Source organism: Piliocolobus tephrosceles, chromosome 1 (genome assembly GCF_002776525.5).
Source record: "Piliocolobus tephrosceles isolate RC106 chromosome 1, ASM277652v3, whole genome shotgun sequence".
In the NCBI taxonomy this organism is placed as follows: Eukaryota; Metazoa; Chordata; class Mammalia; order Primates; family Cercopithecidae; genus Piliocolobus; species Piliocolobus tephrosceles.
In genome coordinates, this window is record NC_045434.1 from 124,088,328 (window position 1) to 124,106,845 (window position 18,518).

The following is an 18,518-nucleotide window of genomic DNA, read 5'->3' on the forward strand; positions in this document are numbered from 1 at the left end:
TCAGAGGAAATGGCAAGCAATTATTTGGTTTGCAAATGTAAATATACATTTTTCATCCACTTATGCTTTCACTCCTTCCAAGCTGGGTAAAGACAGAACAGAAGATTTGCTTCTGAGATTTATTTTTATTGTATTCCAAGTTAAATGTATCAGCAGAGATGTAAAAGAGCTGTGGGGAGTTCATAGAAGAACAGTTACGATGAGGATGATTGTCTTCTTCATAAGGAGCAACTAAATAAATGAATTTCTTTGTGGGAAATTATGAATAACATGCACATGGATTTTTTCACTGAATCCTTGATTTTAGTTCTAAGCTTAAAAAATGAGTAAATAATTAAAATAATCACTATATTTTAAAAGAATTGTTGAAATTAGGAAAAGTATTTAGCTCCATAATCAGATTTAACAAAGTTTCAGTAAATTCATATATAGTATGAATCATATATGAATATTACGTTTGCTTAAATGGAGTCTACTGTATGTACAAGGATATGATCCTAACCATTTGATGTTCAGTCATTCTTGGTCATGCAGTCGTTCTTGGTGCTTGTGATACAGTCATTCTTGGTGCTTAATGCTACTTAAAGAAAACATTTCTGACCTGCTGTAGCATTGCTTATATTTATAAAAGTTGTCCATGTTCTACTTTCTTAGTGATCTTTTTGTAGATATTTGATGAGCCAAATATTGGGCATTAAAATATATACAGATGATCTCTATTTTGATTGATGTTAGTAACCTCATAACCAGCTGTGTGATCTCTTGGTTTTTCTTTTTATTTCTTGAATGAAATTAGGAACATGTTAAACTTGAAGGTCTCCAAAATAAGCAGGAGGAAATTTGGTAGTTAATTTTCAAAAGGAGGCTGAGATGATTTTTAATATGAAAGAAGATCCTTTCTCTATTTTAGAATAGAATATCAAATAATTATTTGATTTTTAATGAGATTAGCTGGATATTACAAATGATAAAATAATTAAAACAGTTGATATTCAGGTTTAAGACTTCAAAGGGTAAATATATATTGAGGAAAGAAAGCTTATTTTTAGAAGTATACATGAGTATTATGAATGTTTAGGGACACATAATAACACAATGCATATACAATAGAAATGCCCATGAACAGAAGAGTGCTTTTAAATTCACAAATAAATGCCCCTAGGGTGGCTTATGATGTTGGTGCTAAATATTTTAAGAAATGCAAAGTTACTTATTAAACTCAGAGTAACATTTCCTGACTACTTATTAACCGAGTTTTTGACAGGTGGATTGTTAAAGTGAATTGTTCTATGTACATTTTTTGCATCCTAAAATATGGTAAAGCACATTCTTCAAGAACTTCAATTTATGAAGCATTTATTCAGCACCTCCTGTGTACAATTCACTGTGCTCAAGTGAAGATTCAAATGTTATGAGGCCTGAAGCTTATACAATTTGAGAGCTCTTCTTTAAGAAAAGGAAAATTTAGAGATTTGAAATTAGGCACAGGGCTTTGCAAGAGTCCCATCCAAGTGAGGGACCCTACTTAAGCTTCAGTAACTTCACGATAAAGTTATCCCTTCACATCTATGGAGGCTTGGTTCCAGGATCCCCCATGGATACCAAAGTCCATCTATGCTCTCAAGTCTGTTACAGAAAATGGTGTATTATTTGCATATAATCTACATATATCCTCCCATATACTTTAAATCATCTTTGGATTACTTATGGTATATCTAATACAATGTAAATGCTGTATATATAGTTGATATACTATATTGTTTAGGGAATAATGGAAAGAAAAAAGTGTGTACATGTTCAGTACAGGCATAAACATTCTATTTTTTTCCCAGATATTTTCAATGCACAGTGGATTGAATCCACAGATGTGAACCCATAGATACAGAGGGCCGACTGTAAACATATCTTTGACTCTAATTGATGTTGTGGGACTCAGAGATAACTAAGGAATTATTCCTATCCTGCTCAAGCTTAGAGTGAAATCTGTACTTTAACAACAACAACAAAAAAAGCTTTGATCTCCTAGTGATAAAATTTTGAATTTCTAATCGTTTTAATAATTATCTTTATTTCATATCTCTTGTAGGCCAAAGTTTTGGAAACATAAGGTCATTTCTGATAGAACAGAATTCATTTTTACCCCTTGCTGCTATTTATAAAGCTCATTACATACATCATTCAATGATGGTGTGTTACAGTTGCCATTATTAAAATAGATTGAATTGGTGAGCCATACTCACTATTGACTTTCTTGCAACTCAAGTAACTGTCAACAGATGATAGTGATGATCTGTTATGCAATGGGGAACAAATGATAAAGGTCTCTTTTCATGTGACCTTTAAAAACATTAGAAAAATTTCCTCAAAATGCCATTCTGCTTTGAAAGTAATTACATGAATATTTAATTTTCCTCTCAATGAAAGATGAAAAAACAAATAGAAACAGTAGAAGATTTTAAAATAAAAACCTGAGTATGGTATCATTGACGCGTCTACTCATTCATTCATTCATCCATCAATCCAATTGAGTGTCCTCTGCTCTAAGAACTGTAGTGTGCTGTGAAACAGAGGCAAGCAGTGTGGACACATTTCTGTTCTCAGGGAACCTGTGGTCTTGTGGGAAAAACACAATCAACAGTAATCCCTCAATAATTTTCTACAACTCTAACATTCTTTAAATAGAAAGCTACAAATATATACCAATGTTTATTTTATTCTTTTTTTTTTCTCTATTTTACTCAGAAGAAACTGGTTTTAGGTGTCAAAATAACATTTTTTATATTTGGCTATTTTGCCTTATACTTGATTTATAAATTATTTCAACAACTAACTTTTCTGTTCCAAAATCTACCAAGCTCTCCTCCTTTACTTTAAGTTGTGATTAAATTTTCTCTTTTGAGTTGGAGTAAAGAATAAGGCCCTTAGTCTGAGATGCTTTGCTTAGAAATTATGACATCATTACCTGGAGAGAACATTTTATCCTAAACACTGGCTTACTCAGTTTACTCCATCAAATGGGGTGTTGTCCACCTTTCTTCATTTCTTCTCTTGTTCAACCCTTTCTCTAAATTGCATCCATTGATCTCTTCCAAATGTCAGTATTATGCTTTCAAAATATTCGTTAGATATTTTTCTTAAAGAAGCACAACCTCATTCCTCTTCCATGACTCTTTTAAATTCATTGGAATGCAGCATATTTAGCAAATAATTGCGAAACTACTCTACAGAGCAATTTCCACAAGGAATTAATGTTAATGTTTGCATTTGTTGCTTTTAACAAAACAAAGCAGAAATTGCTGGCTAAATGTAACTATATACTAGATCTATTAAATTGCTTAATAGTACGTGCAAATAATTTAACGAAAATGTTAAATATTTTGTCTCATTTTGCTTTATAAAATGTTTTGTTGTAAAAGGGAGATTAGCCATTGACCTGAATTCATGATGTAACTTTCAAAAGTGACACACATGAACAAGTTTGGGATGATATGAGTAGTAACAGATCTGTAAAAATGATGACTATGAATAAAGTTTTAGAAAATGTATTTTGTATGTATTTAAAAGGTTGTACTTTCCTTCTTTATAGATCCATACTTTGTAGACATAAATGTCTGCTCTGAAACATTGACCAAATCTGTAGTCTTTAATTCCTGTATGTGAGGTGTAAAGTTAAGTCAGTGCACTTCAAATGTGTTGTTAACGCCAATGTTTTGTTAGCTTTTCATTTTTACAGTTTACTAAAAACTGTTGTTTGAATCCTTGGAATAATAACTAAACCATAATTTTTCTTAATTTTAAAATTATTGTTTTGGAATTGTCTGTTGATTAGTCATTGTCTATTGTTTTTCACTTTTTTTCCAGTAAAAGAAGCCTTGAGCCCTATAAAATTTAACAGATGGGGTCTCCCAGAAGTAGATCCAGAAACTATGCAAACTAGTGAACCATGGGTATTTGCAGGTGGCGATGTCGTTGGTTTGGCTAACACTACAGTGGAATCAGTGAATGATGGAAAACAAGCTTCTTGGTACATTCACAAATATATACAGGTAGGCATTTTTCATCATTTCCACTTAATTCTTTTCCAATGGATAAATATTTCATTTATTTTTGATACTTATCTATAAGAGCATTTCTATACGGCATATATAAAATATGTCATATACATACTTACTTGGATAAAAATTTTAAAATGTAGACTAGGTAGTAGAACTGTTTAGTTGAAAATCGGGCCAGGTGTGCCACCTAACGCCTATAATCCTAGCAATTTAGGAGGCTGAGGCGGGAGGATGCTTGAGCCCAGGAGTTCAAAGATCAGCCTGGGCAACATAGTAAGATCCCATCTCTACAAAAAATAAAAAAATTAGATGGGCATGGTGGCATATGCCTGTGGTCCCAGCTTCTTGGGAAGCTGAGGTGGGAGGATCACTTGAGCCCAGGAGGTCAAAGTTTCAGTAAGCCATGATCGTGCCACTTGCACTTCAACCTGGACAACAGAGATAGACTTTGTCTCAAAAAAAAAAAAAGAAAGAAAGAAAATTTATTATGCATTCCTACCATTTGAGTACTGTGAAGTTATTAGTCCTGTTGTGTTCAAAATATTTATTATTGCCTTAAATACATAGATCATACACTTATCAAATCTGATGGTATACAATATTATAGGACATATACTAGAATCTACATTAATTATAATCTTACATAGTCCAACAATAGTTTGATCTGTTCATTTGGACCCGATAAGGTCCTATCTGTTTTCCAAACTCTATGCACCTAAATGGAAAGAAGACAAACGTTTGATGAATTTCAGTTGCAATTCTTATTTTTTTAATTTTATTTATTTATTTACTTATTTATTTTTTTATTTTTTGAGACAGAGTCTCACTCTAATGCCCAGGCTGGAGTGCAGTGGCATGATCTTGGCTCACTGCAGCCTCTGCCTCCTGGGTTCAAGCAATTCTCGTGCCTCAGCCCCCGAGTAGCTGGCACCAAACGTGCATGCCACCACACCTGGCTAGTTTTTGTATTTTTAGTAGAGATAGGGTTTCACTACGTTGGCTAAGCTGGTCTCAAACTCCTGACCTCAGGTGATCCGCCCACGTCAGCCTCCCAAAGTGCTGGGATTACAGACATGAGCCACCATGCCCACCCTTCAGTTGTAATTTTTAAAAACAATTTAGTTTTATGATGAAATACAGAATGTGAAATGATGAGATGTGAAGTTGAGCATACTTTGCCACAGTGACTGTGGTCTTGAGGAAGAAAGGTGTAACTGTCAGATCTCAGTAGCTTACTTTCTGACTAAATGCTTTGTGTTCTTTTTGTTCTATGATTTCATTAAATGTAGATACAGTTACCTCATTTATGTAAAATGTTCCTGGAAAATTTGCTCTTGTTAATAAAATTTTTATTCTTTCTTTCCTATTCAGGGAAGACTGCTCACACTATGCCTTTTTACCACTCTTGTTTTGGTTCTCTTGTTTGTTTCCCACATGCTAACAAAATTCACTTTATCTTTAATGCTTCCTTTAATTTATTCCTCTTTTCTATGACCATTTTGTCTATTCTAGTTATCCTTCTCATGTTTGTGTAACTAATGCAGGACGTACTTATTTGCTAGGTAGGGCCTGGACTTGACACTGATCACATCATCTTTTAAAAGTTTGATTCACCTGCCTACTTCTACCTCCTCCTTGGAATCTTTGAGTAGTGTGGCGCTTGGATGGAAAAAAAGAAAAAAAAAAAGAACAATTATTTTACTTCCATGTAATGGCAAATAGGAAATTTGAATGGAAATCTGATGTATAGAGAAAGGAGAGAAACAGACCTTTAGGTATAATGAAGAAAACATGCATGTGCTTTAAAAACACATATTGCTAGGAATGATAGTGTTTGAAATATAAAATAAAAGTTGTGCCATGTAAGAGTTTTGGATTTGGCTGAAGGATTCAGACTTGTCAAACTAAGTGTTGAATTACATTTTAAAATGGAGTAGAGATGGAAGGTAGGTAAAAATCTCTGTCAAGTAAAATCAGCATTTCCACCTTCCTGCCAGGGTGTTGGATGCAAAGTGCTAAGCAGCGATAAGGCTAACAAGGTACATATAGACAAAGTGGGATTTTTCTCTCTCCACATTGTCATTAACTTAGTTCTGGTCTCTATCACCTCTCTTTAAATTGCCTCCACTTTCTCTCCTGTCAAATCCAATACCCCTACACTGCAGCCAGAGTCATCTTTCTCGAGTATCAGTTGAATCCTAATTTAATCCTAAGTGGCATGATCATGGGGGTTATAAACCCTTTAAATGAGATCAGAAAAAAAATATGGCAGTGACTTTTCCTCACACTCAAGGTAAAGGCCAAACTTCTTAGCTTTGAGATGCTGATTTGAATGTCCCCAAGCATGCTGGAGATTTCTCCTGAATCCGGGCCTTTCCCCAGTTCCACCCATTTCCCTCTGGTTGAGTCCCACTTGTCCTTCAGGGTTGGCTTCCTCCTCCTCATCCAGAGAGTTTGTGACATGAACTTCCTGTGTGCTGCTTGTTTGAAGCCTACTTACTGGTCTGTCTCTTCACAAGCCAGGAACCATGTTTATGTATTGCTGTATTCTCAAAATACTTATCTATTAAATAGAAAAAATATGCAGAAATCATATATCTTCGATACATTTAAGGAGGAGTTAAGAAAACTAATGAGTTTGTTATATGATAAGTTCATTAGCACTATAATATTGTTTTCTCACAAATGTAGCATTTGTTAAGAAAAATTTCTCTAATGTCTGCAGTATATTTCACAGCTCAGGCTTATGACATTTTGTCTTCTATTTTACATTGGTTTGATTTGGGGGAAAATGTAACACTAGATAGCTTATTTTAAAATATGATTTTTATAAACAGATTATAGTATTAATCCTTGCAATTGGGTGTTTAAAAATTCTTTGTAATATGCTTTTTCAGATATATGTGATTATTTGAAGACATCCATGTTGGGAGAAAGTGAAGGCAATTTCTCTTGAGGAGAGCTTCACTTAAATGTCATTAGTTAATTTGCTCAATTACCACTTATTAAGTAATAGCTGTTGGGCCCAACACTTGACTTTGGTAGACTACCAAAATGCATAAAAAAGAGCATTATAATATAGTAGTTATAAATTTGGGCTCTGAACTACAGAGAAGACATCAGATGCAGTTCCAACACTTTCAAATCATGTTGCCTTGGACAGGTTACTTCAGCACTCCAGGGTATGGGGTGAATAAGCAATTATAAATTATTATTATTACTTATAATAATAATTATAGCTGCTGTCCTCTTGGGTCTTGGAGAAGATTATGAGAGAAAGTATGGAAAGCTCTTGGTATAGACCAAGCTTTGTGACTATTTGCTGTGTATACCATTGTTGTGGGTTATTAGAAATCATTCACCTTGGATTGTTAAAATGAGATCAGAAAAAAATGGCAAATAGGAAATTTGAATAGAAATCTGATGCATAGAGTCTTAACAGATGAATATTGAAATAGGATACTTTAGATAATTACAAAAGCATTTTATTTAGCCGTTAATTTATTCATCCACATACTCCCGTCAATCCAAGTCATCCATGCATGAGTTCATTCATTCATTCATTCATTCATTCATTCATTCATTCAAAAAATACATTTTAAAAAGTAGTGGATATAAAAGATAGCCCCAAATATTAGATTTAAATTTGCAATTAAGAATCCTATTGTCTAGTAAAGAAGTGAGTTGTGTAATGTAAGCCTAATACAGCATATTTAACACAATAATAAAAAACATAAAGTTACAGAGGTAACCTGGAAGAGACAATGACTGATTCCATCTGGATGTGGATATTAGGATGTGGAATCAGCAAGGGCATCACAAACAACAAGGTACAAATTTTAAAAAGAATAAGAAAAAGTAGAATAATACTGAGTAATTAGACTTGCTGAGGTTTAAAGAAGGCTGCTGGATAAGTTTTTATATGTTGCCCACTCCACAAGGGGTACCCAGACCAGGGTACAAGCTGGCTGAAATTCAGACCAAGCTCCACTAACCAAACAATAAAACCTTTTGTTGTGCTGCTTCTATACCCAGGAAGGAGTTCCTTCCTCGAATTTTCACAAAGATGTTCTTTGGTTGCTCCGTAAGTTCTGCACTGTGCAGGCGCTCCTTTTTATTTCATCAAAAAGCATAGGGGGGACTAATGGAAGCTCTGAATATAGAGATTATATAGGAAAAATGAGATAAAGGTCAGTAATTATACGAGGGCTAGACTGCCTAGCTAGGATTTTAATTTGGAGTAGGTAGTGTGGTAGGAATTGTTTACCTATAGAAGTGATAGTGTCAGATCTGGTATTAATGTGAAGAAAAGTATTTTCCAGTTTGTCAGAATTTCCTTTTTTAAGTGTCATTATGTTATAATATTAAATTTACTCTTTTTAAATTACTTGTACTAATCAATAATTCAATATGACTTCACCTAAATTGTTGATAATGTGATATTAGTGGAGTCCAGGCATACTTATTTTCTTCTACCAAATGAATAAGAATTACTGAATATGAACGGTAATTTTGACAGTGTACCTAAAGAAAGAATTTATAACCGAAAGAATGACTATAGCTAAATGAATTCCTTAATTAGTTGAATTCCTTAATTTCTCTTTTCCTGTGAAACCAAAATTAATAATTTGTTGGTTAATCAGAAAAAGTTAAAATGGGAAATTGTAAAAAGGGTCTATGCATACATTAACCTCATCATTTTATTTTATTTTTTATTACATGAGAAGCACATGACCAAAGCTTATAATTTTAATTAAAGCATATAGATATTTTCTCATTTTCCTTTTTCTTTTAACAAAATCCAGGGCCAAGATGTTTTTAAATAAAATAGCCAGAGGTTTATTATGTATCTTGCCTAAATCTATCTATGACATATTGTCTACCATTTTCATTTTTAAAAGTTGTACAAGACCTTCAAGAATCATACAATGTAGTTTTCCAGATTTTTATGTTTGTCCTGCAGTCATTTCAATTATCTGACCAACACCTAATTTGACAGCAGTACTTTTTAAGTAACTCATTTTTATCATATTCTTTAAGAACTTTCAACTTAGTTTTCGTAGAATCAACCTTCTTTCTTTTTGCAGCCATATAACTAATTAATGGTTGTTTATTTACATTTATAACCAACAGAAATACAGGGCGAGAAACATACAACTGACTCTTGATATGTAGACAACTCAACTAGTAAAAGCAGGACATTCGTAGTGTACAGGGGTGTCCTACTGGTTGTAAAGAATCATCTTTACATCTTTTGTGTCTAATAGGGAGGAAAACAAGGGAAGGAAATAGTCCAGTAAATCTGTCAGATGCAACCAGCTTAATTAAGAGAGCATGTAGGGGACCTCAGTTTCTTCATTGCAAAAGCACTAAATAGAAGACTGACTTAATATCCAATGTTATTAATTTATAAAAACACATGGTGATGTTGTGAAATTTTGGTCTTTACCCTGTTCCTTGGCATACAACTCCTAAAATCTTTGGAATCTCCAAAGTGATGAGTGCGTGTGTGTGTGTGTGTGTGTGTGTGTCGGTGTGTGTGTATGCTAATGAGTTGGCTGATGGCTGACAGCCCACAGGATAGGGGCTGGTCACCAGAAGGACTGAGGCAGGATTAGGATTGGGACTTTCAGCCGTGCTCCCCAACCTCCAGGGAGAGGAGAGAGGCTGAAGGTTAAGTTAATCGGCAGTGGCCAGTGGTCTAATCAATCATGCCTATGTAATGAACTTTCCATAAAAACCCAAAAGGACTAGGTTCTGAGAACTTGCCAATAGCCAAATATGGGTGAAGGGGGTGCTTCCAGTAAAGTTAACTAGAACGCTTCCATGTGCCAAGAAGGTGGCACAACCCAGCTCCACAGGTACAGAAGAGTCTGCACTGGGGGCACTTTCAGACCTTGTCCTGTGTGTCTCTTCATCTGACTGTGGTGTTTGTATCCTTTAAAATACTCTTTGTAATAAACTAGTAAAAGTTTGGTTTTTGTTTTGTTTTGTTTTTGTTTTTGTTTTTTCCCCTGAGTTCTGTAAGCTGCTCTAACCAGTTAATCTAACCCAAAGAGGGGGTTTTGGGAACCTCAGTTTATAACTGGTTGGTCAGCATCACAGGTGAAATAACCTGGGGCTTGCGATTGGCATTTGAAGTAGTAAGGGGTAGTTTTGGGGACTGAGCTCTCAACCTATAGGAACTGGTGCTATCATCAGGTAGATAGTGTCAGAATTGAGCCAAATTAGAAGACATTCAGCTTGTGTCCACTACAGAATTGATTGCTTGCTTGCCGGTAGGGAGAAATTCCCACACACCTGGTGTCAGAAGCGTGTTGTGAGAGTTTAGTAGAGAAACTGAGTTTGTTTTATACACTCACATAGCATTCAGAAGGCAGAGCACTTACTTTATTCTAGTATTAGCATATAAACAGATTTGGTTGCAAAAAGCGGAGAGAAAAAGACTATATGGATATCTCATCATGTTATGTCCTGCCACTGAGAGAAAACTTAGAGATAGAACACAAACTAAATTATTCTAAATTATAATCCCAGATCAGAATTTCATTGTCCCTGTAGTAGTCATGATAGTCCTGAGAAGGAGCTCTTATAAACATGGAATATTTTGTCAAATAAAGTTGATCTATATAGAAATTATAATCACAAAACTCACTGGTTTGATATATCATTAGAGTTATTTTTGCCATGTCATTATTCTTTTGTTAAGAATTGTTTTCAATTCACTATATTTTAGATGCAACGTTTTAAAAACCACAGTATTTATTACCAGTAGTGGAAGGGAATAACTAAATTTACATGTTGCTGCTACAAAAGCAGTTGTAGTAAAAATATGTATATTGAGAGACAAAAATAAGAGTTATTAGTAGAAAGATAAATACGAATCAGCAGCTTGAGGGAGAAATCCAAATAAAATAATTTGTATAGAGCATCATTTTAAATATAGGTAAGAAATGAAAAGGAAAAGGTCTGTTTTCTTCCAGGTAGGATTCATTCCATGAAAATCAAACATTTAAGGGAAAAAATGCAAAGTTTAAGGAAGGAGGCATTGGGGCATTAAATTTTTTTAAAAAATTGAGTACGCATTTCTAAGTGCCTTCAGGAGTCACTGCCTACTTAGTTACGTACAGAATAATTGCAGTTGGATAGTTACAGAATATTGTTTATTGGCAGCCAGCATTTGAAGTCAACTTTCAACAACAATTAAAAAAACAACAAAAAGTTAATTTTTTCATTGGTTGGCTTAGCTTTAATATTTCTACTACTGTATACACATGATTTTGCCTAAATACGTGTTCCTAAATATTATTATTCTGTTTTCTTCAGCAAACTTTATCCTTATTAAAATATGCTGTATTCCCGTAGTAAGTATCCATGTTAAGGTGTTTGAAAATGTTTTGACTGTTTCATTTAGGAATCTATATTATGTCTTCCAATTTGTCAGCCCCCTTCTGAAACTAACTTGTGAGGCAGAATTATTTTAGAATAGATACACAAGATACACACAAATATTCTGGAACGATACTGAATCTAAAATACATTCCTTAACCCTGTAAGCTCATGAAGCACAAGTATCTTCAGTTTCTTTCTCTGCAGGGTTTTTTCAGCTTAATGGTAGCTTGTGTGATATAGTATTGAAAGTTATATTGAAGTTCTTTAACAGTTACTGTGATTCTACTCAGGTGCATGTAGTATATGGGTATATTTTGAAATAGGTGTTTATTAGGCTTATCAAAACTATCATAGATGTCTTGCCTTGGTGACCTACTTTTCTACTGCTTACGATTTTTTCTGTGGGTATTTTCTTCTGGCTCAACTGAGGCACAAAAAAAATCACTAGTGGTTGAGGGAACTAAGTATCTCAGGGGATTGGTAATGAGATACAGAGCCTTTAACCTCTTGGTCACTAGTTCAAATCTGCCCCAGGTCAAGAGTGACAGAAAGTCATTACCGTCTGATGGCAGTTCAATAGGCTCTGTGAAACGAATTTGTGATTTCAAGACCTAGTGGAGACAAATTCATGCCATAGACCTGCAGTAGAGTGAGTACAAATGGTAGCTGTGATTTTAGTTCGAAGAGAAATGAGAAGTCCAGTCATTGCTAGATATTCCATCTTCTTTCTGTGAGCTGAGCTTCCTTTGGTGGATTTGTTAATGGAATGGCATGAGAAAACTAGGTTTATGCGGTGATTTGGGGCCAAGAGGTGCACATCCATAGGAATCTTTGTCTGTCATTGTTGCTAATGAGGTACAATTCAGCATCACTAAATTGACTTTTTTTTTTTTTTTTTTTTTGAGACACAATTTCGCTCTTGTTGCTCAGGCTGGAGTGCAGTGGCACAATCTTGGCTCACTGCAATCTCCGCCTCCCAGGTTCAAGTGATTCTCCTGCCTCAGCCTCTTGAGTAGTTGGGATTACAGGCGTGCGCCACCATGCCCAGCTAGTTTTGTTGATCAGGCTGGTCTCGAACTTTTAAAAAGTGATTTTAGACTCAGATGATATTGAATTCAAGATTGAAAGTTGCATCATTCATGTCTCCCATTTCTTCAATGTCCTCCATGTATATTTTTTAAAGGTTTCATTTTCCTTTTTAATCATAACATTAATTTCATCTAATTTGGACATATGACTGAACATTTAGGGAAGCCTGTTCATTCTTGTTAATCTTTCACTTGAAAAATACTTAGTTAACAAACAAGAACAGACAATTATAAAGACAATTAAAGATACGGAATTCCAAATTGAGTACCATGCAAAAAGATCATTGTGATAAAATCTAATTGAATTGTGTGCATTCATATCAATAAATGAAATTTTTTACCATCTGTTATTTTTTGGGTTGCTATTATGTGAGAAATTTGTCTTTCTGGTGTCTTTAATAAACTGTCATTTTATTAACAATTTCTGATTTGGGGACATTTGAAAGGAATTATCTTTCTGAAGAGGAAAAAAGACATGTTTATACCTGAAAATTTATAAGATGACAGCATTTTAATAATGGCATATTTACTATTTTATTTTATGTTGAGGTCAGTGATTTTCAAAATGAATCCACAATGCTGGATTGTAAGAATTTTAAAGCTACCTTGAATAATGCTTATGATATGGGGAAAAAATGTAAAGAATGATAATAACTCTGCCTCATGTTAAAGATTTCTGCTCTGGACAAAGATGAACAGTTGTTGAAAATATGATAGTCAGGGATTTTAGAAAACAAACTTACAAGAACTTCTCTGTGTTGAAGTCCCTGTTACTTAGAAGACCTTCAGTCCCAACTTTAAATAAAAGACACGTGTTATCATTATCATTGCTTAAAATATCACTTTAATTCCACATCTTCAAAGGCAATTTTTGCCCTGAAATATACCAGTGATTTCTACAATATCTGAAGAACTATGATTTGAGAATTAGAAATTTAAATTGCACAGGCTTAATATTAGAGTATTTCCGTTACCCTTTGCAGGTTTTGAGGCAGCTTATTCGACCTTACAGTCTCACCAGGAAGCTAATGGGAAAGCCTTGCAGCAGTCTTCACAGGAAAGTTTCCAAATGTCAAGTGTCATCTTTCCAGCTGTTAGATGAATGGGTAGCCAAGAGGCATTTATTTGGGTGTGCAGCCCCTGTGAAATCTGGGTGAAGCGGTAGAAAAGGCTATAATTTGGTGTTTAGTTTACCAGCGTCAGTATAGTTGCAAATCTCCTAGCCAGGCAAAGGATTTCATTTTGTGGTTTAATGATTGACAGCCAGCTGCAGTGTTCTTGCACTTAAAGAATAAAAATGGCTGAAAAAATGGCATCATCGATATGTCATACTAACTTTTGAATCCTCTACTGCCGCAGATAAAAACAATCTTATCAACAGAACTGCCTTCTTCTTCTCTAAACCCCTTTCCAACTGAGAAGAGGTAGGCTTTTGAAATGACAACTGTATTAAAATCTTGAGACTTATTGAAAAAGTGTCCTTCAGTTTAAGATATATTGCAGGCTCTTTAATTCCTGTGTTAAGAGAAGATTGATATAAATCATTGGCCACTGTCAGGTTGAAAAACAATGAATATCAATAAAAAGACAGTTTTAAATCATAATGGATTCAGTTTGAGATAGTGATAGCCTCCAAAAAATAATATTGAAGTATGTCATGGCTAAATGCTGTTTCCATGCTAAGTTTTTCCACTGGGTCAGGATCATAGTGTTGAGATGACTTCAGGTCAGTCTCATTGGGAAACTGAGCCTTTAGACTTAACTAGTACCAGAAATGTATGTTACCTCGTCTTTATTTCTTGAAATGGCAAGTAGTAAAGTCAAATTTGCTTACAGTTATTGAAAAATGAAGTCGTCTTCAGTTGCTTATAAATAAACATACATTAAACCCTGTAGTGCTCTCCACATAATTTTCCTCTTTGATAGTACATTCAGGTTAAATTGTGATGTGTTCTTTAGCTAATATTTAAAAATAATTATTATGCATCAGAGACTTGACACTTTTTCTATTAAAATTTCTATTCCTAGTAATGTGAAGCTTTTTGTGTATAAAGGATAATTTATTTTTTGTAACGTCCATATGTTCTAAAAGGAAGTCAAGGAAAAAATGAGCAATGAGGCTGTACCTAATGGAGCTATCAGAACAAAACTATCTAGTTGGTGATAGAGGAAGAAAATACCATGGCTAATAAGTAATTTTAATGCCTTTTATTGACTTTGTATAGGTTCCAAACTTTTATTAAATGGCAATGTTTGACCTGAAAAGTAATTTAAAATGAAATTGTCTCTGTAAAGACAGAATATTTCCTTGCCAGTATACAGTAGATTGCTACTTCAGGCAGAGATAACCAAAGATTAGAATGGGCAGAAAAAAAAAAAAAAAAATGACTGAAAAATCTGATCCAATACATAGGGAATCTAACCTTAATTCATGTTGATGGAGTATGAAAGAAATTAACCACTGCAGTGTCAACTGGTCCAGTTGGACTAGAAGTGTTATGCATCCCATGCCAAATTTTCAGTGCTCTAATGCATAGGGCCCTCTGGGTCTAATGACAATGTAGCACAATAAAACAAAACACCCAAAACCTTTGGTTTGCTGTGGAAAATTTAAATACAAACTAACCTCATTGTAAATTTTGACCAGAATTGTGTTCTTCTGAATTCATTGATTTAGTAAAGTTGAATCTCAAACAAGTTGTAAAGGATCAGTTCAAAAAATATCCAGGATGGTGTAATGGCAACCTGAAAGTCAAGCAGTCTGGGTTCAAGTCTTGAACTAATTGCGCATTAATTCTGCCTTCAGACTTTTGGGAATATCATGTTGCCTTTTTGGTTTTCTCACTTCTGTCTCTGAGACAGAACATTGTCATCATAGAGGTGGAATTCCCAGCTCAAGGACTTAACAACTTTTAAAATTTCCAATACGTTATCTTGAACCTCATTATTCTCATTCATGGGAGGGGCAGAATTGTAATTTTATATGGTTCTAAAACCCAAATAATATATATAAAAATTTAAAAATCTAATTTATTGAATACCCATTATGGTTGATTGTTTTTAGAGGCTTAGCATTCACTTTATACTCAAAATTACCTCTGGATTAACCATTTCCCCATTTAAAAAAATGGAGAACTGTGCTGGATTTGGTTGAGATGTAGTTGGCCATGAGTTAGGAAGCTGAGGAAAAGGATTTAAAAGAGTAAATTCACATAGTAAGATAATCTACTCAGAAGAATACAACAATAATAGAATTATCTGAAAAGGCTGTAAAAATTGTTAAATATCCTCAAAGAGATAAAGACAAGAATAACATCCATAAAAAATAACAGAAAAAAATGTAATGCCTTTCTTAAGGTGTTAAAACTAGTTAAGAACAATGCTGGGGCTAGAACCCAAGTTTTTCTGTTCTTAGTTCTACTGTTCTTTTCAATAACCAGCTTGCTTTTTCCTCATGATATTCTTTTCTCTTTTTCTGAGCTCCAGCTGAGCATGTGGAAGTCAGAACACATAAATGAGTTCCTAGCAGTTATCAGAGAACTCTGCTCCAGAGTGGAGACAAGTATTGGACTTTTTGTGATGCTTAGAACCAATACTCAAAAGTTTACCTTATTTCATTTTAGATCACTTCCCATGTACTAAACAGTCACTATATAGCAGACAACATCCTGTGAGAATGTAGCTTTCAAATAGATTTTTAGTCAGTTTTGTCCTCTGTTGTATCCCTAGAACAGTGGTTACCTTACCGTTGGTGGTTGGCCAATGAAATGCCTGCCATGTGTAGGCACTTAATAAATACAGTTGAAACAATGGGTAGGTTTTGGAAATGTTTTAGATTATGAGGACACTGAGTTTAGGAAATGGATTTCGTAAGTTCGCATGGCTCATTGGTGATAAATACTACCTTAGATTACTAAAAGATCTGGTGCTTGATGGTGGGGTAGAGTTACCATGGAAACAGAAGGATACAAATGAGCATGCTTGGGCTTTGTAGTTTTTCTCATTTGATCTTCACAACCATCCTTCCCTATAGACATTGTTATTTCTATTTTGAAGTGACCTCTGGGCAACTACACTGGTTTTCTCTTCACACTCTATCCTCACCTTAGTCTGTTTCAGAGAATTCTCCTTCTAGAAATATGAGGGGTAATAGGTTAACACAAGAGCAAGTATTGGCTGCTATGTTGTTGACTTACAATTTTGAGCTTCTTATTCCAAAGCTTAATATTTAACATTACTGCTGTCACCTTTCTTAAATGTCAGCTTCTTTTATTTACCTTCGTCACTCTCACCTTGATCATACTGACTCCTTTATGTTACATGGATTTGCTGTCAGGCACCACCCTGAGCTGGTCACCATGCTTTTATTACTTTAATCATTGACATCTTGTCAGCAGTATCACCACCTTTGCCCCTGGGCCTGTCAATATGGCAATTGTTACCCTTTTGGTTGACACTGTTGAAAATTTGTCAACATGTTATTTATTATTTTAGGGGGATCTCTGTCTAACTTAAAATCATTTCTTTAAGTTCATTTACTGTTTTATTCTTTGAACAGACTCTTTGGTTTGTATGCAGTAGAGGCTATAATAGTCTACATGCTATTATATTAACAGATAATATTATAACTAGTAAAATGTAAACAAAACCAATGTATTACTATAATTCAGTGATATGGTTTGGATCTGTGTCTCCACCAAATTGTATGTTGAATTCTAATCCCCAGTGTTGGAGGTGGGGCATGGTGGGTGGTGATTGGATCATGGGGGCAGAATTAGAGTATCTCTCAGGACAAACTAAAACAAAAACACAAAATACCAAAAGACTAATAAAAAGAAAAAAAAACTTATGCAAGAACAGTACTAAGAGATGTTTTATAGCAGTAAATGTCTACATTAAAAAAGAAAGATCTGAAATAAATATCGTAACTTTAATCATCGATGAACAACAACAACCAAACAACAACAACAAGAAAACAACTAAGCTCAAAGTTAGCAGAATGATGGAAGTAATAAAAGATTAGAGCAGAAACAAATGAAATAAAGAATAAAAATACAATAGAAAATAAATCAATAAAATTAAAAATTGTTTTTCAAAAGATAAAATTGACAATTTGTTATCTGAACCAAGGAAAAAAAAGAGAGGATTCAAACATAAAATCGGAAATGAAACAGGAGACATTACAACTAATGCCAGAGAAATAAAAAAGAAGACCATAAGGGACTGTTGTGAACAAATTTGACAACCTAGATGAACTGGTTAAATTCCTAAAAACATACAACCTATAAAGACAGAATTAGGAAGAAATGGAAAACCTGAAAAGACCAATAACAAATAAGGAGGTTGAGTCAGTGATCGAAAACCAATCCAAACAGGAAAGCCTAGGACCAGGTGGCTTCACTGGTTAATTTTACTATACATTTAAAGAAGAATTAATATCCTTTCTTCCTAAACTCTTGTAAAAAAAAAAATAGAAGATTAAATACTTCCATACTCATTTTATGAGGTCAGCATCACACTGTTACCAAATCCAAAGATACCACAAACAAAGAAAACTACAGGCCAGTATTCCTGATGAATATGGATGCAAAAACTTTCAATGAAATATTAGCAAACCAAATTCAACAGCACATTACAAAGATTGTATTCTATCACCTATAAATCTCCATAAAGCAAGACTTATTCCTAGGATAAAAAGATGGTTCAACATACACAAATCAATAAATGTGATAACACCACATTAACAGAATGATGGGCAAAAACCATATGTCAAACCAAAGAAATAAAAGGCATCCATATCAGAAAACAAGAAGAAAAATTAACTGTTTGCAGAGGACATGGTCTCATACATACAAAACCCTGAAGACTGCCCCAAAAAACAGGAGAACTAATAAACAAATTCAGTAAAGTTGCAGGATTCAAATCCACATACAGAAAGCAGTTGTATTTCTGTATGCCAACAATAAACTATCCAAAAAATTAA

General features: G+C 34.2%; 1 protein-coding gene across 2 annotated transcripts in view; it reads left to right on the forward strand.

Moving 5' to 3' along the window:
• Positions 1-18,518, forward strand: part of DPYD (dihydropyrimidine dehydrogenase) — an 875,732-nt gene that overhangs the window by 406,793 nt on the left and 450,421 nt on the right. For both annotated transcript variants that reach the window (XM_023231016.1, XM_023231017.2), the window contains exon 12: positions 3,862-4,046. In XM_023231016.1, coding sequence (XP_023086784.1) covers positions 3,862-4,046 — 185 coding nt within the window. The remainder of the gene's footprint in view (positions 1-3,861; positions 4,047-18,518) is intronic.